The sequence below is a fragment of the Lynx canadensis genome, chromosome A2, assembly GCF_007474595.2.
Source record: "Lynx canadensis isolate LIC74 chromosome A2, mLynCan4.pri.v2, whole genome shotgun sequence".
NCBI lineage: Eukaryota > Metazoa > Chordata > Mammalia > Carnivora > Felidae > Lynx > Lynx canadensis.
In genome coordinates this window covers 139,541,015-139,563,099 of record NC_044304.2, presented here as the reverse complement: position 1 = coordinate 139,563,099, position 22,085 = coordinate 139,541,015, and the positions used below count along the sequence as shown (strand labels likewise).

At 35.9% G+C, this 22,085-nt stretch overlaps 1 protein-coding gene across 18 annotated transcripts in view; it reads left to right on the top strand.

The window, feature by feature from the left end:
• Positions 1–22,085, top strand: part of CADPS2 (calcium dependent secretion activator 2) — a 540,447-nt gene that overhangs the window by 402,218 nt on the left and 116,144 nt on the right. For 11 of the 18 annotated variants that reach the window (XM_030308330.1, XM_030308328.1, XM_032592435.1 and 8 more), the window contains 4 exons: positions 9,509–9,610; positions 16,727–16,790; positions 19,761–19,884; positions 21,902–21,922. In XM_030308330.1, coding sequence (XP_030164190.1) covers positions 9,509–9,610; positions 16,727–16,790; positions 19,761–19,884; positions 21,902–21,922 — 311 coding nt within the window. The remainder of the gene's footprint in view (positions 1–9,508; positions 9,611–16,726; positions 16,791–19,760; positions 19,885–21,901; positions 21,923–22,085) is intronic. The other 7 variants (XM_030308335.1, XM_030308333.1, XM_030308325.1 and 4 more) reach the window with 1 other exon arrangement.

The window sequence follows — 22,085 nt, the reverse complement described above, 5'->3', positions numbered from 1 at the left end:
TCATTCCAAACCTGACTCCTTCCCTGAAAATCCATACTACCTCAAAGCTTTGTACCTTTGCCCTTCTTTATTGCAATTGTACATTACTGTCTGGTTTTTCTTTTAATGTCTTTCCCTGCTATAAACTCTGTTGGGGCAGGAGACATTTCTGTTCTGGTTATATTTTCCCCAGCACCTAGGCAGGTACTCAATGAATATTTGTTGAGTCAGGAAATGAATGATAGTGGCCATCTGTTTACAAATTTTATAAGTGAAATGTTGGGGCACTTGGTAAGTAGAGTTCACAGTTAAATATTCTGAATGAACCAAATGCAATGATTTTTATGACCTGTGGAGAGATTCCGTGTAAAGCGGAAAGATTGTATCATTTTGCCACCCAGAAATTAATAGATTAAAACAATGAAATACTCTTTTTATGTATAAAATTGAAAATGATTATAACAAATGATAAAGACAACAGTTGATGAGATTGCAGGGAAATGAATCATTTCATGCACATGGGTCACGGAGCAAACATAAGTAAGTGCTTTCTTAAAAAGCAATTTGGTAGTATGTATCAAATTTCTGAAAACATCATTACATTGTCTTACCTTGGGCCGCCATAAAAAAACTCCCATCAGTTGGGTGGCTTAAACATTAGGAATTTATTTTCTCACAGTTTTGGAGATTGGAAGTCAGAGATCAAGGTGCCCAGCATGGTCAGGTTCTGGGGAAGGCTCTCTTCCTGACTTGCAAATGACTTCCTTCCCCCCGTGTCCTCATATAACAGAGAATAAGAAATCCCACTCTTTCTCTTCTTAGAAGGCCACCCATCCTATCAGTTTAGTGTCCCACCCCTATGACTGACCTCTTTTAACCTGATTACCACCTAAAAGTGCCATCTATAAATACAGTAACATTGGGGGCTGGGACTTCAGCATATGGATTTTCATTCATGGTGGATTCAGTACAATCCATAGTACCACTTATCCAACAACGTACTTTCAAGAATTTACCCTAAAGAAGCAATAAGAGATGGATTAAAAATATTATAGTGTAAGATTGTGTATATGTAAGAATATAAGTATGGGGCACCTGGATGGCTCAGTTTGTTAAGCGTTTGAGTCTTGATGTAGGCTCAGGTCATGATCTCACAGTTCATGGGTTCAAACCCTGCCTCAGGCTCCACACTGACAGTTTATGGAGCCTGCTTGGGATTCTCTATCTGCCCCTCCCCTGCGCGTGCACACGTGCTTTTTCTCTCTTGCTGTCAAAATAAACTTAAAAAAGTTTATATATGGTTGTATACATGGTAGGAAGAAATAGAGGAAAAAGTCTAAATTCTAATGGAATACTGGGTAAGTTATGGTTCTTCCATAACATGAAATATCATACTTACATTAAAAAGCATAAATGGCGGGGGCACCCAGGTGGCTCAGGCAGTTAAGCGTCCGACTCCTGATTTAGGCTCAGGTCGTGATCTCAACAGTTTTGTGAGTTCAGGTCCACACTGGGCTCTGCACAGGCAGTGAGGAGCCTTCTTGGGATTCTCTCTTTCTCTCTCTGCCCCTTCCTCACTCATGCTATCTCTGTGTCTCTCAAAATAAATAAATAAAACTAAAAAAATTTTTAAGCATACATTAGGAGAAGAGGTTTATAGTTCATTATAAATAAATTCAAATTATAAATCAGACTTGCAGTGCACATATAGATTTATAAACTGGAATTACATTTACAAAATGATTGGGACATTTAAAGAAATTTTAAATTTTGTCTTTGTGGTTTTCTGAATTCTTCTTCTAAGTTATGTACATATAGACCTTTAGTTAAAATGTTGTGGTTTTTTTAAATAATATTAGGTATGGGTCAAAGATGACCTATCAATACTACCAATGTTAATACTCTTTATTTTTATTTAAAAATCACCTTGATATTTTATTTCTATTAAATTCTAGAGTTCTATGCAGTAATGATTTTAGTTTGGTTCCAGGAGAGCCCAGTTATCAAACACCTTGATAATGGTCTATGACCTGTTCATCACTAAACACAAAAACTGAGTCACAAGATCACATATCTTCATAGAGTTGGATAACTGCTTTTTTGTGAATAAGTATCTTTTTTTTTTAATAACTCCCAAAGAAAACAGACCACAGTAGGAAATTCAAATAAGGAATGGATTAGGAGGGAGGAGTGTTTAGAAAGATAATAGGAGTTGTAAATTTCATTTGCAAAATATTTTTTTTTGCAATTCATGGAAAGTGCTGCTTCTGTCTCAATGAACGTAGGGGTCGAATTAATTTCTTCTGGATATTTAAAATAATCTTATGTGACCAATATATGATCATCCAAATGAGATATCATTTTGTTTCAAACAATTAAGAAGTGTTCTAGGTTAGGGAACAAAATTGAGAGATTGTTGTTTTCTCCCTCCTCTCCCGTCACTTCTCATTCTTGTGCTGTGTCTTCCTCTCCTTTTTATTCTGTTCACAAATGGATATTGGTGGGAACTACACGAAGTGCAAAGTGACTTTGACCTGCTGTGCTGCAGGCCCAGTTGACAATTCCGAAAGGCCACTCTCCAGGTGTCTCTCCCCTTCTCACTTTGTCCAGAGGAAGCTCAGAGGTCCTACATTCCTCATAAGAGACAGCACGTGAAAAGAAGCCTCTAAGAAACCCAGACACACCATGAACTTTGCTATCTGCCCTGTCATTGCTTACAAAATCTCTTTTGCTGCAAACCACCAAACTTCCAGGACAAACTTATTTGATGAACTGGGGCGGGGGCGGGGTGTGGGTGGGGGTGGGGGTGGGGAGGCGTTGGTGAAGGAAATCTGTATTCACCAGACTTTTCTTTACAATGGTAACTCCTGATATCTTTCTTCAACCCACAAGCTTCCTGAGCACTCTTCCAAGCAATATGCAGGCTTCTAGAGATTATAAAACCAAGGACACTTTTATCCCTTAACTATCTAGAGTCTGTCCAGCTGATAAAATGATTAAGAAAATAACCATAGAATGAATATGTTAACAATTTTCATTAAGTAACCAAATACTCATCAGCACTAAATGAGTCTTTTGAAGTGGGAATTGTGGAGAGATCCCATGATCAAATAATTTTGAAAAGTGATGTGAAAGTTAAACAGATTTCTTTACTATGAGACTTCGCAAACGCCTTGACATGCCTTGGTTACATCATGGGCCTCCAGCAAGGTCTCATAAATTATATTGTTCAAAAAACCCTTGAGTGTTAGGACCATCGTTTTTTAAAACCTGTTAGGAGCCAGATGAAATAGATATTTAAATTAGTTTTCATCAGTCTTTATGGGCCTCTGAAAGTCTGTATTATACTGGGAAAAAAGGACCATAAAATGTGTGAACTGTAAACTGTTCAAGGGAAATGAAGCTATGAGGTTAGACTATATTAAAATATTTAAGCAGATTGCCTCATTAATGTTTGCTCTTCTCCAATGACGGACTCTGCAACCCATTTTTCACACTTTCCCTTTTAGATCTTTCTTGAAATATAATTCTTACCTTCACAGAAACTAATTTCTTATCTGAACTACCCCAAAAGCCATCAGAGATGATAGAAGGTGGGTTATCATACTGTTTCTCTCTCTTGTTCTGAGTGGTCTTTCAAAAACATCCCTCTCAGGGGTGCCTGAGTGGCTCAGTCGGTTAAGCATCCAACTTTGGCTCAGGTCGTGATCTCACAGTTTGTGAGTTGGAGCCCTGCATTAGATTCTGTGCTGAGAGCTCAGAGCCTGGAGCCTGCTTGGAATTCTGTCTCCTCCTCTCTCTGCCCCTCCCCCACTCACACACTGGCTCCCTCTCTCCCCCCCTCTCTCTGAAATATAAATAAACATTAACTTTTTTTAATCTTTCTCAATTTAGAGCTTATTTTGTACTTGTCACCAAAAGAGTTGCTAGTAATGACAGGATGTCCAGCACATATAATGGATTCTATTTGTTTTAAAATGCCTTCCAGGGGCGCCTGGGTGGCGCAGTCGGTTAAGCGTCCGACTTCAGCCAGGTCACGATCTCGCGGTCCATGAGTTCGAGCCCCGCGTCGGGCTCTGGGCTGATGGCTCAGAGCCTGGAGCCTGCTTCCGATTCTGTGTCTCCCTCTCTCTCTGCCCCTCCCCCGTTCATGCTCTGTCTCTCTCTGTCCCCAAAATAAATAAACGTTGAAAAAAAAAAAAAAATTAAAATGCCTTCCAGATTGACGAATGGCACAAGTTACAAAATCCATTGTAAGATCTCTTAGTTCATGTAGGAATTTAATAAAATTAATTTGTATAAGGCCTTAATATAGGAACTAGTTTTGGATGAATCTGCTTTTCAGAAAAGGTAGTGTGTGTGTCTATACACGTGAATGTGCCTGCGTGTGATTCTTTCTCAGAGAATAGACTGTAACCCCGAGGCAAATGTAAGATGAGGCTCTTTAGCATCAGTCAGAGGATTCCATTGCATGAATTCTTTTTTTTTTAAAGAGTCTATCAAGTACAATTAACGTAGACCCAACTACATTTGGTGTTCATTTGTTTATTATGTAATGCCAGAAAGAAGTTCTATGTCATAACTTGTTTGGGTCTATAATTAAAAGAAATGCATCTACTATTACACTGTATTTTATAATTTGTTAGTATCTTAAACTTTCATGGAGCAGTTTTCTTAAAATCATGTGACTTCAGTAACTGCAGGCCCCAAGAAAAAAAGGAAAGATTTAAATCTTGGTACCTGAGAAGGTCTTTTTGTGTCATTGGAACAGCTTTAATATTTAATTATCAGTCATAGAATTAAGCTCCAAGTAACATTTGAATCAGAAAATTGGCTTTTTATTGTAGAATTGTCAATAACCATATTTTAACGTTATCTGAAAAGATGTCAGTGTCAGAGGCATTATTTATTTTACTTTTATTATCTCGGGGGGAAAAATTCTGTTTTTGAGATTTAAAGCAAATGATTTCACTAATAATTAAATGACAGGTAAATACTAAAAATGTTCTGCTAAGTGTAAATATAGCTAACTTTTTTTAGAACTCTTTTACCCAGAATATTAGAGTTAATTCCTGTTCTGTTTGTTCGTCAAAAAATTTCCTGTTTTACCCACTGTGATAGGATTTAAAACATTGCAAATAATCTAATACTAATAAGCAATCATATTTTTGATATTACTAATTCATGAATTTTTATAATCTGTACTTGGTATTTTTATATTCTATGTATCACTTATTCATGTCTTTAGCACTTCTGTATTGAACATCAGTCTGCCAGTTCTGGGTACCAGGGTTGCAACACAAAGGAGGCAGATAATAAAAACAGGTCTGTCATGTGTGGGGTGATGGCGGTATGCACAGTGAGCAGCAGTAAAGCATATTAAAGGAGAAGAGACCTGTGGGAAGGGGAGATTACATCTTTACCTCAGGTGTTTAGAGATAGCCTCACTGATTCTGAGTCCTTTAGGTTGAGATGAGAAGGGAGTGAGCAAGCCATGTGTGACTAGAAAAGTGGGAGCAGCATATGCAAAGGCCCTGAGGCATGTGTTCTGTGTTTGAGGGCTAGCTAGGAGACCATCATGGGGTGGGGGGTCTGCTGTGAGGGGTAGAGAAGATCAGAGTGTAAGTGTGGGGAGAGGGGTTCCTAACAGGTCTTGCAGAGCATTATAAAGGTTTGGGCTTTTGCAATGAGTTGTTCGCATGACAAAGTATGACTCATACTTGCAAAAGGCTCACCTTAGTGTGTTGCCAAGACTCTGACATAGAAAAGACTAGAAAAGGGAGACCAGCGAGGCTGCAGCCATACCAGGATATGTTTTGAAGGTATAACTGACAGAAAATAATTTATAAGCTAAGTTTGTAAAGATATTATTTTAAATTTCTATTACCTTGGGTCTACTAGATGAATGTTCATAATATATAACTGTTTTAAGTTTCTCTTAAAGCTGCTTTCTACAAGTACAAATTTCAGAACTGACTTTGTTGAGATTTTTTTTAATAGAATTACTGATTCAGTGGCAGGTATTTTGTTTTTGTTTTTGTTTTGTTTTTTAATATAATTTATTTTGAGAGAGAGCACACATGAGCAGGGGAGGGGCAGAGAGAGAGAGAGAATCCCAAGTGCAGGGAGCCCCACCCGGGCCTTGATTTCACAAACTGATGAACTGTGAGATCATGCCCTGAGCCAAAATGCAGTCAGATGCTTAACTGACTGAGCGACCCAGGTGCCCTATAGGTATTTTAAATTTTGTCAATTTTTAAGCTTGCTGCCACATGTGAGTAATATAGAAAATGTCTGATGTAAGTAAGTATGTTTGAAATATTCCACATTGCTTCTCAGATACAGTTTCCATTTTTTAACACAGATTTTTTTCCTCTTTATTATTTTCTGTGAAAATATCGGGGAAAGAGAGTAAGACGTGAGCACTAAGAGCCCTGGATTTGGAATGCAAGAGACCTAGGTTCAAGTCCAGGCCTCTGCACTTATAATCGGTATGACCTTGGGAAAGTCACCTCACCCCCATGACCCTCAGCAGCCTCCTCTCTTGGAGGCTGCAGAATGGATTGCTGTGAGCCTCTTATGTTATGCATATAAAACAGCTAGCATAGTACCAGGGGCACGTTAAGAATTTTGTTTCTGGTAATTGCTATATTTGTTTTGATGACAACCATGACAAGGAAGATCTGATGACACAGAGATATTTGTGTTTATTAGGAAGAATAATTTTAGAAGGAGCTGTTACCTGTAGGCATGACTGCAGCTAAGTTATTTGTTACCATCACTTAGGTATAGATGCCCACTCCATATACCTAATATTCAGTACGTAGTCTGGTATATGCACTAAAGGCATGTAAATAAGGACAAGTCCAAAATACTAACTCCTGTGTTTAACTGGTCAGATTTATACCTAATGAAATAATCTCACTAAAATGGCAGCCCTTCGCTGTGTATAACAGTCTTTATTTTAGTGAAAGTTCACACAAGTGATGTTCCCCTGACTTACCTTTCTTGCTTTTCATCACCTAAACCCCTGGCTCCGTTGTGTCAGGTAGGTGAGGTGCCCAAGTGAAGTTTGATATGGCAGGACGAGTTGCTGTATCCTTGTGAATCACAATCTCCTTTGACAGTTGAAGCAAGGTTGACTCTAACTAACTGTGTGGAGTCTGCCAGAGAACAAAGCCAAAGAACCATATCAGTCATCAGAAAACTAAAGATAAGTTCCTTGCCCTTTTTCATCAAAGTTTGCATAGGTGAAATACCCACCCACAACGTGGTATGAGTTTTTGTGCCGTGTAGTAACATAATGTGGCTATAGTTTTCATCTGAATGCTCAAATTCCCAGGTTAATGATTTATATAGAACTCTCCACTTGAACGTTTGTGATCATTATTGTACTTATTTTTAAGTGTACTTATTTTTAAGTCTGGGTTGTGTTATCGTTTTCTCAGTGGGTATTTATTCTGAAGTACTATGTGAAAAATCCATTTTATTACAAATGATTATAATATTACAAATTTGTTTTTAATTTTTTTAATGTTTTTATTTGTTTTTGAGAAGAGAGAGACAGAGCATGAGTGGGGGAGGGGAGAGAGAAAGAGGGAGACACAGACTCTGAAGCAGGCTCCAGGCTCTGAGCTGTCAGCACAGAGCCCGACGCGGGGCTCAAACTCACAAGCTGTGAGATCATGACCTGAGCTGAAGTTGGATGCTTAACCAACAGAGCCACCCAGGTGCCCCTGTAATATTACAAATTATTATAAAACATTGGGTTAGCTCAAAGTTCATTGTTTTGTAATTTCTAGATCAGACTTTCTTTTCTCCTTCCTAAAAATATTTGAAAAAATATTTGAATATTTTTCTGGAGTTCACATTCTGATGCAATGTATTATTCTATGAAATTAAATAATTGATGTTTCCCTATTTAAGAATGAAGTATAATTATAAGAATTACACAGCATAAATTCTAGCAGCAGTGAGTTTCTGAAATAACAAATTATTTACTCTATAGTGGAAAAGAAATTTTTAGACTTAAGAGATGCCTTGATATCAATAAAAGGTCTTCGTCATAATGATTCAGGTATAACTTTAAAATTAATTGCTTTTATCCTAATTGACTAGTTGCAAGCATCAAAGATACACACACACACACACACACACACACACACACACACGTATACATATATATATATGTAAAACAAGAGTGGGAGAACCAAATAAAAACCTTATGGGAAAGTTATATGAAGCATTTCCATAATCATTTCTACCCATTTTATACATAAACGTTAAAAATTAGTTAAAATTATAAATATATAAGTCTTTGGTAACTAAAATATAATTTTTAGAAAAATAAGCTAATTGAGGAAGAAATGATTAGTGTTAATTATCAAATCCAAAAGATTCATTTTGTTGAAATATACACTTTTTGAATGAGATCAATACATCTTTCTCTTTGCATTAAGTTAAAATTCGTATGTTCAAAATTTTTGATGATTGTTGCACAAGCAGACTTAAACTTATATAGTATAAATTCTAAATCCATTATTCATTAGAAATATCTTATACTTTTAATCCTGATCTTAGTAAAAGAAGATGTCTGTTTAGTCTTCATAATTACTTCTAAAAATTTTAATGAGATCTTGCCTTGATTCCATAGGGATATTTGGCTAAGCACAAAAATCCTGAAACACAGATGGTCTGTCTTCTCTATATGTTTTTATTCAAGTATTTATTTTTACTTTTAAATAAGTTAGAATTTGTGTGCCGACACACTTAAATAAACAAAAATATGGTACAATAAACCACTACATCTATTCAGAATTTCTGTGTTTTTTCAATTAAAATTAAATCTCCAGTTTCACATTAGCTTAATTTTTATTTGGAAGAAGAGCAGTTAAGATATTTTAGTTTGTGTTCAGTATGCTTTTATAATATTTCTATCCAGGGGATATTTATTCAATTTGTCAAATATCTGATGCCACTATAAAACACTTTTCACTGTCATCTCAAAGACTAATCATTGTTTTCTGTAGATCTGGAAAATATTTATTGTACTCCTTTACCTTGAAGGCTGTCTAAAACAGAACAGTTCGATTGCATTCATTCCAGGTTAAAATCTGAAACAAATGACTACAAATACCTCCTTTAAATAAATTTCCATTATAGATGCAAGTAATATGTATACTGTGAACCAGTATACATTTTTCTTAACTATTCTTCAGGGAAGTATAAAGATTACACACACACACACACACACACACACACACAAGGGCGATGGGTGGCTCAGGTGGATAAGCGTCCAACTCTTGGTTTCACCTCAGCTCATGAGCTCAGGGTTCATGAGACTGAGCCTTGTGTTGGGCTCTGCACTGATGGCATGGAGCCTACGTTGTATTCTCTCTCCCTCTCTCTGTGCCCCTCCCACACTTGCACTTTCTTTTCTCTCAAAATATATGTGTATATATATAAAGATATAAAATACATGATAATAACCATTCTATCAATATAAATGACTGATTTTGATTTTTTCCAGGCCTGATGGAATTGGAACAGTTTCAATGGAAGAAAAAGAGAGATTTGAGGAGATAAAAGAAAGACTCTCTTCCCTTTTAGAAAATCAGATAAGCCATTTCAGGTATATATATTCCATTCATTAATATTAAGTATTTGCTTTCTTCATTCAACACTCCAATCCCCCACAGCAAGAACTACCAGTAGCTTCTTTTCCAATGCCTGCAAGGTAAGATCCATGTTCCTCAGTCTGTGGTCTGTTTCTAAGCCCACCACCATTCAGTTTCCACCATTCGCTAAGGTAGATCCCTTCGCCCTTCAGTGTCCAGTGTGGAACGTATTTCTCACGTGTGCATTTCTCATTCTTGAGTAGCCTCTTTCCCCAGCTCTGGTGACTAGTCCTTTCTCTCAGAATCACCAAGCAAGGAACCTCTTATGTCCTGTCTTCACAGTGCAGCCTTTCTCAGTCATTCCAGCAAAGACTGAAAAACCTGAAGTCTTTCAGCATATATCATCTGTACTTTTCACTAGTCGTTTATCACATAGTTATAACACCCATTTTTTAAGCCGTTACTTATCCTTTTATTTATATTTTCTGAGAACAAGGGTCCCACTGCCTGGCACAGTTTCTTGCTCAAAAAAATTAACCATTTAAACTAAGAAACATTTGCATAGTGAAAGGTCAAAAATCTTAATATTTTTTCCCCCTGATTATAGTTAGCTGAACAGAACCTCATGGTTAAAAACAGAAATTTGCCAATATGTTCCCTTTTTTTTCAATCATTTTTACCAGGTCCTATAGTATATTGTGTCTTACAACATACTTGTCTTGTTGCAGAGATCAGACTTGAAATTATTTCATCATTACTGAAAACTTCGGTTAATATACTTCTGTAGTAGTTCAAGAAAGCTGTTACTTAACCATTACCTTCTAGGCGTATTATAAGTCTTCCCCTGTGAGTCTGACTAGCTCAAGAGAAAAGACCTAAAGCCATGGACAATAAAGACTCCCACTGGAACAGCCCAGCCAGATTCTTCTTTAGCAAAGACCATAGCCTACACATACCCACCTTAAGTGCATATAGCTTCCATTCAGGTTTTTACTGCCACACTTTTGAAAATGATCAGACAACTAAGGTCATCAGACATTTGAGGAAAGTATTTAATATGGAAAATAGAGTCTAAAATAAGTAAATACGAAAAGAGCAATTGGGAAAACATGGGGAAAGTAAAATTAATGTGGGGACTAAGGCAATGAAAATCTGTTATTAATGTCCTTGGAGAGGTTTAAGAAGATAGGGCAACTATAAAACAAAAGCAGGATGTTGTTAAAAAATAAAAAAAATGAATAAACCTCAAGGAACAAATACGAACACATACACGCTATTAAAAATTAAGTTAATGAAACCTTCTAGAAAGTAATAGGAGAAAGGTAGGAAAACGGAAATACAAAGATAAGAAAAATTAAGGATTTGCTCAGGAGTTTCATCACCATAAGTAATAGGAATTCTGGAAACATAAGGCTGAAAGTAGGAAATTGTCAATACATTTATTCAAAAACATTTTACAGAAGTAAAAGACATAAGTGTTCACAGTGAAAGAGCTCATTGAGTACCCAGCACAATGGATTAGAATAGATACTCATCAGGGACATTTTCATGAACTTCCAGCATCTTGGGGATAAAAGAGAAGACCCTGAAATACAAAGAATCCAGAATCAGAATTACTTCTCAACATTGATTCGTTCTACAAACATACATTGAGTACATATTGTGTGTCAGGCAGAGAACAAAGTTAAAGTTCCTTTTCTTCAACTTTCATTCTGATGGGAGGAGCAATACAGATATTCAGAAAGCAATGCATCACTGTCTTCAAATTTCTGAGGAAAGATTATTTTCAACCTAGAATTCTATACCAGTAACAGTCTTAAGGGTAGTAGTAGAAAAATATTTTCAGACATTAGGACCTTAAAAGATATGCTTCTTGAGGTGACTGACTGCTAAAGCCAGTAGAGCATGTAGCTCTTGATCTCAGGGGTTATGAGTTCAAGCTCCATGTTGGGCATGGAGCCCACTTAAAAAAAAAAAAAAAAAAAAAGATATGCTTCCCATAATCCCTTTCTGGAGAGTACAAATTCCAGACAAAGGAAAAAACAAGGAGGGATAGTTAAGATCCCTGAAACTGAAAATCGGCATTAAAGAGGAGGGAATCTTCATGGTGATTGTTAATAGAAACCCCAAGTGATGGCTGAGCTTTGAAAGCAGCCAGTTCTGGTAAGAGCAGGTCAGAAAAAATCTTCAAGTAAATTAAATTGACAAAATACTAAGGTGTTTTAATATGTTGAGAGAGAATTTACCCATTTGGAAGTGAGTTTGGAGTTATATTAATTAGATTATATTAGTTATATTGGAATTTGGAATTACATTAGATAAGGTCTATAAAAAGAGGAAATTAGGGGCGCCTGTGTAACTCAATCAGGTGAGCATCTGACTCGATCTCTGTTCATGTCATGATCTCACAGTTGTGAGATTGAGCCCCACATTGGACTCTGCTTTTAGCACAGAGATTCTTGTGATTCTTCCTCTCCCTTTCCTTCTGACCCTTCCCTGTGCACACATGCACTCTTGTGCATGTGCTCTCTCTCTTTCAAAATAAACAAAAAAATATTAAAAAAAATAAAAATAAAGACAGGTATTAAATATAAACAAAATGATGGCACATAAGAAATCATAGTACTGTGTCTCAGTTATCTAGGATATTACATAATATAAATACTCTATTTAACCCCCAAATGGTATAACTGTGTTAGAAAGACAGGAAGGACAGGAATTACATTTAGGGTTGGGTAAAGTAGTCAAAAAAAAATAACATATGTCTAAGATGGGATGATATTTATCCTGTCATCTGAAACAAAAAAAAATTTAAAAACTAAAATGTGCAAAAATGCTTTTCAACACATTAAATATAAGACCATGAATAAAAGTGATTCTTGAGAGATGAGAAACAAATGAATAAGCCCTTTCATTGCCTCTGCTTAGCATGAGGACAGTGTTTCCAGGCCATGGCCCAGGGAGGAGAATCTCAGTGGACCCTGACTTGAGACAGAGGTGGGAGTCCAGGAAGGACAAGACAGCCAGAATTCTCAGATCAGACTTCTAAAGAAAGAGAGAAGAGACCTACAGGTATTTGCTGAGGGTCCCCTTAGAGTCTTCAACTAACTATTGATCTGAGCAAGTATGTAAGGAAACTATTTAAAGTCAGGCAAATAATCCTTTCTCTCTGTGGTAGAATTACAGAGGATAATCCCCAAAGCTAGCACAGGTAAGAGGAGTACCAGTTTCTACCACCCATATTGGAAAGCTTCTAAGTCATGAGTATCAGAATACTGAGACGGCTTTGCCTCAGTAATGGAAAAAAAATTAGCCCTGTTTTTATCTCTCCTGATGAGAATTAAAATCAAAATTCAAATAAATCAAACTGTTTTTAAGTAATTTCATTGAATTCCAGAACAAAGTTCAAGAATAGAGGAATACAAAAATATTGAGCCACCAATAATGTAAAACAACACTGTCTAGCGTCCAGTCAAAAATTTCTAGGCATATGAAAAAAAATAGTAAAATATAACCAATGAAGAGAGCAAAAACAGCCAAAAGTAGAAATAACACAAGATAGAATTAGTAAACCATACTGTTAAGAGAATTATTACTAAATGTCTTATGTTCAACCTGTTAAGGGCTTTAATGGAAAACCTACAGCTTCATACTTAATATGAAGATTGAATGTGAAAGATTGAAAGTTTTTCACCTAAGAGCAAAAGACAAGGATGTTTGCTCAGAAATCAGTATTCAAGGTAGTGTGGTATGGACAGTTCAGAAGTAGACTCATACACATATGGTCAATGGATTTTCAAAAAATATATAAAGATAATTTACAAAGTATGCTTTTTTTCAACAAATATTAACCTGGACCCATACCTCATACATGATTGAAAAGTTAACCTAAAATGGATAGATCTAGAAAACAGAAAAATGTCTCTGTCCTTAGACTAAGCATAGATTCTTAAATACCAAAATCATGATTCATAAATGGAAAAATTTTACCTTAAACTTCAACAACATTAAAAACTTTTGATCTTCCAAAGACATTGAGAGAATAAGAGATACATTCCAGAATGGGAAAAACTGTTTGCACAATACGTATCCCACAAAAGACTTTTTATCCAGAATATATAAATAACTCTTAAAACTTAGTAAGAAATGAAACAACTCAATAAAAAAATTATGATATTTCACCAAAGACATATGGTGAAAAGGCATATGAAAAGATGCTCAACATCATTACTCTTCAGGGAAATACAAACTAAAATACAATGAGGTACTACTATGTCATTAGCATAGCTAAAGTTTAAAAATTACTCCCCAAGGTGTTGGCATGGTTGTGAAACTGGACCTAGCCTATGACCTAGGCCATTCCACTTGTAGGTACTCCCCCGAGAGAAATGAAAGCATATGTCCACACAGAGACTTTTATGTGAGTGTTCAAACCTTAACATACCAGCATTATTCCTAATAAACATAATATGAAAGTAAGCCAGGTGGCCATCAGCAAGGAATGAACAATGTATTGCAATACTTCTGAGCAGTAAAAAGGAATGAACTGTTGATAGCATAAAAATATATTGAGAGAAATTACATGCAAAGAAGTACATGCTATGATTTCTCTTACATAAAATTATAGAAAATACAAATTATTCCAAATGACAAAGTAAATCAGTGGTTGCCTGGGCCCAGTGGGTGGGGAAGGAACATTTGAGGGTCATGAATATATATATATTAAGTTGAACGTAGTGATGGTTTCACAGGTGTTTACATATGTCAAAACTTATCAAATTATATATTTTAAATACGTGCAGTTCATTATATATCCTTTATGCCTCTAAATCTATTAAAAACTAAGTACTTCCATAGTGGAAAGTTAGTAGAATCATATTTAAAACTGAAAAATCAAGAATTAGAAATATTAGCATGTAGGTTAGGAATATAACTTTTAAATACTGAAAGAAGTAGCTAAAAGTTAAAAACTTTTTTTTTTTCTGAAGAAATTTACTTGGGGAGTGGGGTGGAAATGACATTAAGAACTTTTTTTCATAAAAAGTCTTGAAAAGAAGTTTCCCTTCAGACTATGTGCATATATAACTTTAACAAAAAGAAATCCTGTATTTTAAAATGGATAAGGAAAGGAAACAATTTGTGGGACATGTGTATGCAGGTTCATTTATCTGTGTAATTAATTTACTATGTTAGGAATCAGGGTGATTTTAATTTATTCAGATTAGATATTAAACTTTGTTGAATTTTATTTGATAATTGAGTATTTTCCCCTTTGCTTTGCTATTAGAGAGCTATCAAAGTGGTAAAAACCCAAAATATTTATCCTGAAAGGCAGAACAAAACTATTCCTTTCTTTTAAAACTCATTTTGTAAAGATTAATTAAGCTTCTGTGTAGTTATTTTCTGTACTTTATTGATTCAGGATTACTTGTACTCTGTAAATGTGCTGAATTATTTACACATCATGGGCAGCTAATGCTAATTCAGAACATACCCAGTGGGACCTCAGAGCCCTGAAATGCTAAATGTAATCTGGGGATCAGTAACATTCCATTCATAAAATGTGTCACCCACAGGTTAATGGAAATAAACAATAGGAAAGACAATGGGTGGATTATGCAAATACACTGAAAAGATTTAAGCAGGGGGAGGGGACTATAAGAACCCAATTTGTGTTTTATTTAAACGTGGATTAAGGTTTATGGTACACAAAATGATGAAAGCTACTTTGCTAATTTGCTAATGCTCTAAAAGGCAACACTGCCCAGGAAACAAAACTATCAAAAATAAATTGGTGGTGGTTTTTGTGCACGGGAGCAGAGGGAGGAGTGAGAGAATGCATCGAGGCAAGCGTAAGTGAAGGAAATTTTTGACAGTAAATGAAATGATAAACACTGTTGTGAAGAAAAATTTGAGTGACTGGATTTATGACATTTGATAGCATTTTTTTTGCATTTTTTTTTGCATTTATCTGAAACTAATAAAAGTTTCATAAAACTAAAACCCAGCCCTAATATAAATTTAACAACTGCTTTGTGAGAAATCAGTCTTTAATCACTCTTTAATCACTGTTCAAAATTCACTCCTATAAAATAATTTGAATTTAAAATATACGTGCTTTTAAGGAAACCTGTTCAAATTGCCTTGTGAAAACAGTAATTTCATGGTGAGTTACATCTTAGAAGATGTGTTAACCAAGTCCCTGATTAATGGCAAAGGACATGGAAATATACAAACTTCAAGTTACTAGTGTCAAGATTTCTAATACAGATCCAAGTGGCAGCCTGTGGACAGCTCAGCTGCCTAGAGCACTTGATCTTGGGGGGGGCAGTGGTTGGGGGGGCGAGGTGCTTTACTGAACTGATTCAACAAAGCGAGGAGCTCCAGCAGGATGAAGTGGCCCTGACGTTTTCTGCTCTTTAAGTGGAAAGTGACCTGAAGAGGGACTCCCGTGTAAAGAGCCATAAATCTGTTACCACCATGTGTCAACAAACTTCCAAGGAGCCCACTCACTCCCCCAGCTTCTGACCCTGATTTCAGAATGCTAATGTAACCTGTCCTCCAGTTGTGGGGGTGAATTAGGAATACACAGGACTGGAAAGACTGAGGATGACCCACTCTGCTGGCAAACTGCAGAGTTCCCCAAGGTTTATGTGTTTTGTGTGGGGAGGTGCCACTGGCACAGAAGACAAAAAGGGAGAGCTGAAAGCCATTTTTTGTACTAGAAGTTATGACTGGTGGGGAAGGGGGGTGGTATTTCCATCTCAAGCCACACAAGTACAGGAGGAGATGGGCGAAGTCATTTTGTTGATGATAGGGCTTGATAACAACAAACCTTAAGAAATGTTTAGGGAATATGTTTTAATTATCTCTTTAATAGGACCTTTCTGAACATGTATCGTCAAAACTGTAGAACCTTTTCATCACAGTTGACAGCCTTACTGTTTAAAGAAATTTACAGCATGAACTAGGTAAACTTCTGCTGTTAAAATTTTTCCCAAATGGGCTGATGCTATTTTAACCAACCTTTCACTGTTCTTTAATAATGCCAAGTAATAGAAGAGGGAATTATTTAGCAGTCTTGGATATTAAATGTGTGACTTTTTTTGTTCCTCCTTTTGTTTTTAAAGATACTGTTTTCCCTTTGGACGACCTGAGGGTGCTCTAAAAGCTACGCTTTCATTACTCGAAAGGGTATGTTTGAACACTACTTTGTAAACACTATTTGCACTCTTAGTGGCTGTGTATGTTAGTTACTAACCCAGGCATATAAGCCCATTCCTCACAAGTGTGTTCCCTGAGGCTGTTGGTCACATTTCATCACTTTGTCATCTGCTTTTACTACAACTCCTCCTATTGACTATTTCTTCCTGTCCGAAACCTTTCTGAAGCCCACCCCGGCCATCCTGTGCCGAGTTGATGGCATCTTGGTAGTATTCATTTTCCCCACCTCTTTCTTTCCCTCATGAGATTTTCTAGTCAAGTATAATTATGTTTTTCAGACTTGATTGTTGTCTTTTATTACCGCCCTCCCCCCCGACTTATTTGAACTTCTGTCATGTTTGTCACACCTATAAGAGTTTATCACTTAATATTTACAAACGTATCATGCCTTTCATTCTAAATCTCAGAATTCACTTCAACTTACGTTACTTTAAATGAATACACAAATGGAAGAAATTCATTTTCCCTCAACTAAATAGCAAACAAGGTTTTCATATCCACGCTAAAATAACTTACTAATGAAAATACATTCTTCACTCCTGTTTTTGTGGCAGACTAAATTTGAAAGGGAAGAATCATTTTGATATATTTATAAAACTATTTATATGCTGGGTGGATCCTAACAGTTAAGCAATGTGGACAATTCCTTTTCCTTACCAGTATTAGAAACAATTTCTAAGGATCATTTATAGCTCATGATTTGAATGTTCTGGTCCTGATTTATTGACTTCAAACACTTGGTCTTGCCCACTTTCCTGCCAAATGAATTCTAGATTGTTTATTAGCACTTCTATTAAAAGCAAAAAGGGATTTCACGGATTTGAGCACTTGGAAGATGAGGGCTAGAACTGATGAATGTAATGAGATCTTTGAATTATACATTGGTTTCCGCTGTATATCCCTGTCTTATTGTTCCCTGTGCATCATGTGATAGAAATATTATTATAGTAGTGACCTGTTTTATTTGAATTTTTATAATAAAGCTGCATGTAACCTAGGCTTTTCAAAGTATTCATTTTATCCAGTTCATTAAGGTATCATAGAAAAGATAAAATCTTTACAGAGAGCTTTACTTTTGGGATGGCATCCCATCCTGGGGACCTAATACAACCTCTCTGTGTTCCGGTTTCCACAGTGGAGCCTCCGTCCTCCCCCCATCATGGAAGAGTTAGTAATAGCAGAGATGCTCTCACGCCCTGACAGGCGGCAGGATTAACAGTGACCTTTTTCCCAGTTATAGTCAGTAATCATGTCTCTTGCTGAACTGAGACAGAAATGGGAGGGCCACTTCTTCATTTTCACGTCTCTGTATTTATTGACATCTTAGAAAAAATAAATATCTCCATGTGAATTCTTCATACTTATTATGCCTTGGAAGAAATGGAGAAGATACAGGAGACAAGCTGGGTCTCTCTTTCGCACTTGCGCCCTAACATTGCCCTTTGCCAGGAAAGAGGATACTACAGTTCCCTCCATTCCAAATTAAATACCCAGCTCCTGGATACTATGAACTATAACCCAATTTCATTCCTGGACTCGTCTCTGTAACAGACCATATACATTCTAATTTCAGCAGCTCTATTATTTAAAAGTGTACCACCAGGGGAAGGCCTGATAGTAAAGTTCATCATTCTGCGTGTGGGACAAAATTAATATTAAATTTAAATCTTACTAATAATCACATTAAAAATAATAGTACACTTTTTAAAGCTTTTTTTTTTTTACTATGAGCCGAAGGGTTTTTCTGCCTATAAAGACTCTGATGTGTAGTTCTAATTAAAGTGCCAAATACGTGTAAAATATGTTAAAAAATTTTAATATGAAACTATGAAGAATAATTGAATTTGATGGGAAGGATGTTTTTCAGTGATAAAGTTTGCTGTTTTGAAAAGGAAACCTTGCCTGACAAAATTAAAATATGTTGTGAAAGACCACCAGTGCTTAAGTGGTTGAATAAATTTGAGATTATAAAATCCTTCGTGCCGAGGCTGATCAAAAGAGAATGAAGTAATAAAGCATGGATGTTTTCATGCTCTTTTGATGATTCTTTAAGGTGAAAGACTAATAGAATAGTAAGAATACTTACTGTTCTTCTTTATACTCACGTTTTGCCATATATTTTATAATTTGAATATAAGCAAAACCAGAAAAGCTGCATTAAATATATGGAAAAATAGTTCTGGACTAATGGTATAATCAAAACTGACTGTAAGCAATTTTATCACTGAAAAAGTTTTAAGGAAAATTATCAATGAGTCATTATAAAAGTGCTTAAATACATAATATCTTGAATTCTGGATATGATTGCATTTTTGCCTTGCCAATAATAATACTTATAAAGGAAAAAAATCTAAAAATACAGTTAAGAACTCAACAGAAAATAATCTGTTCTTTTTAATTTCAGAAAGTTTCTGTGTGTTTTAACACAGAAATGCCATTCATTTCACTAAAACAAAAGATTTTTTTCCCTCTCAGCAGATCACAGGAATTAGTTTGTGAGAATTAGAGATCTTGATTTTTATAGAGCTCAAAAACAGTGCTTGTTATTAATGGAACTTTGTTACTGTTTTCATATATATCGCTCAAAAGATTTAAAGCATTGAAATTAGGGATGTGCAAGAGAAACTTTATTGCTTGTCCCAAGGACTATAATCCTGATCTGAAACAGCTGCTCTAACGGTGTCCTGGGCCCCTGGAGGAAAAGTGACAGTCCTCACACTGAATGGTGGTTTGGCCTAGGGGAGGTTTTGATGTGCATAAATGAGGTTTAGACAGGAGGGGCCAAGATTGGAGGATTATGTTCCCAGTTGTGATGTGCCGACTCATTACTTTCCCTCAATGTTACCTAGGACCCCTTCCTGGTAATAGTTATAGGACAATTTGTATAATTTGATTTTAGTATCTGTTTTATGCAATCTCTCCCTCTCTTCCTCTCTTTAGGTCTTAATGAAAGATATTGCCACTCCCATACCAGCAGAAGAGGTGAAAAAAGTGGTCAGAAAATGTCTCGAGAAAGCTGCCTTGATCAATTACACCAGACTCACAGAATATGCCAAAATAGAAGGTCAGTGCAGTGAGCAATTGCCGAAGTGGCAGTGAGAGCCAACAATGCCTATTAACTGAATTTTCTGTGAGAAGTTCTTTCCTTTCCTGAACAAACCTGTACCGTGGCAAAGGGAAATGTCTCATTAAAATCTCAGCTGGTGAACTGAAGAGCTTTTTCCTATTCATTGCTTTAATATGCCTCCTGGGACTCTGCTTGAATGAAAGACCCAGGATTCGTGCTTAAGTTGTCCTTTGTTCTTATTTTGAGTTTTCAGGGAACCAAAAGGTGTTTTCATGGGTTGTATTTTTTGACATTACCGTAAGTATGTCTAACATTTCAACTGTAGGTAGTGTCTTCTTTCCTGATCAGTAACAGTGTAGTATTACATAATTTTATTTTCTGTTCAACAGTGTTGCTCAGAGAAGGAGGAAACTTGTTGATTATGATGAGGGCCAAAATAAGCTGACAGAATTCCCTGCAACTTCTCATTGCTTGCAATATATTAACACATTTGAATGATTACATCTCTTGAGAGGACTGCACTTTTTTTTTCCTCTTCCTTCAGATTTCACTCATTAAGATTACTGAGGTTTAAGATGCTTAGAAATAACTAAATTGAAATTTGTGGCAAAGACAAAAAATGGGCTTTATTCGACAATCCTTTGATATGATTAAAAATGATAGAAAGGGCCTCAAAGTTTTTGCTCTAATTATTCATAAAACTGGCTTGTGTCGTCCATGTAGCATTCACTTAGGAAAAGTTTGCAAAGTTAAATGCGTATATCTAAAAATAAAGGCAAATCCTCTGTTAGAAAAATTTTAGTAACTTTTAATATAAAATTGTACTGAATTATAAATTTGTTAATTATTGATGTGAAGATAGTTTTATCAAAAGTGGTACAATGAAAAAGATTGATTATAATTGGCTGTGTTATATCCTTTTTTTCTCTCCGAATCCGATCAAGCTTTCTAACAAGCATGCAATAACCAACCTCCTGAGTGATTAACAAAAAAGCCATCCCATCACTATAGCAACCAATATTATATCACGAGAGTAACAACATGAAACCTCCTTAGTTACCAGTTTAACATCATTAATTATGATATCATGTTGTGTTAAAGCAAAAGCAATGAATATTAGCTCATTTGGGGAAAGTGGAAGATAAACAGATTGGTTTTCACATCATGAATACTCATTCAAACAATCTTCGTGTTTTGAACATTGTGTGTTGTGAACATGGGTTGAAAGAATCGTTATAAAAATAGACCTATTAAAACCTTTCAAATCTAGTAAAGGGAAAAAAGTTTGTGCACAACTTGAATAAACACAATATTGTTTTATTCAAGCGTTTAAACTCAATCCAAAAAAAAAACTCTATGAGAATCCTTTTGTTCTTAACAGGCCATTCCAGTTAGTATTTTTGACCATTGTGCAAGAATACCGAAAACATAGGTTATTTCTATTTTCTAGCCCTAGAGTCCATTTTAACATGGACAAGTAAAATTGTCCCAGCCATGGATAACTTTTGTTAATTAGTTAGACAAACGTGTTAACACTGGTGGTCAAAAGACATAGCTGTTCCTCTGGATCACACATGAAAACAAGTCTGTGTTAGAGAAAATCCTATTCTGGGACCAAATGAACAGTGAGCAGGGAGCTCTCATAGCTCTTTCCTTTCTGGAGTCATCTGTCTCTTACTTCTAGTCTACTGTAAGAATATTCTAGAAAATGGATCCTAGGAATCTAGGTGGGACTACTGAGCAGTCTCCATTTTCAGAAAAATAAAATGCATGCTTATTATATAAGAAAACGTCTATGCATTTCATTTTCTCCCTTCCTTCCCACCCCCTTTTGTGTATGTTAAAAAATAAAGCGCTTTTTGCTTTATGCTCAGGATCAGACCAAGAACAAAATCAAATTTAAGTTAGATATAGGAAGTGGGCCACTTTTCTTTGCTTAATTGACTTTCTGCGTTATGTGAGCAACATGGGTAGAGTCTGCTTTTTTCCTAAATTGTCTTTTCTTATGTTTTAGGCCCAGCAGAAAAGGAAGCAGGTAATGGATGTTTGTGCATGCACGTGCTGTTGTTTCTATTGTGGCATGATGTTTGATATTGATGAATAGCTGTCTGCTTTTCAGGGCTCCTATTAGATGACTTTGATTAAGATACTGAAAATACTTTCATTTTGGGAGAACTATTGTTAATGCTCTGTAGGTA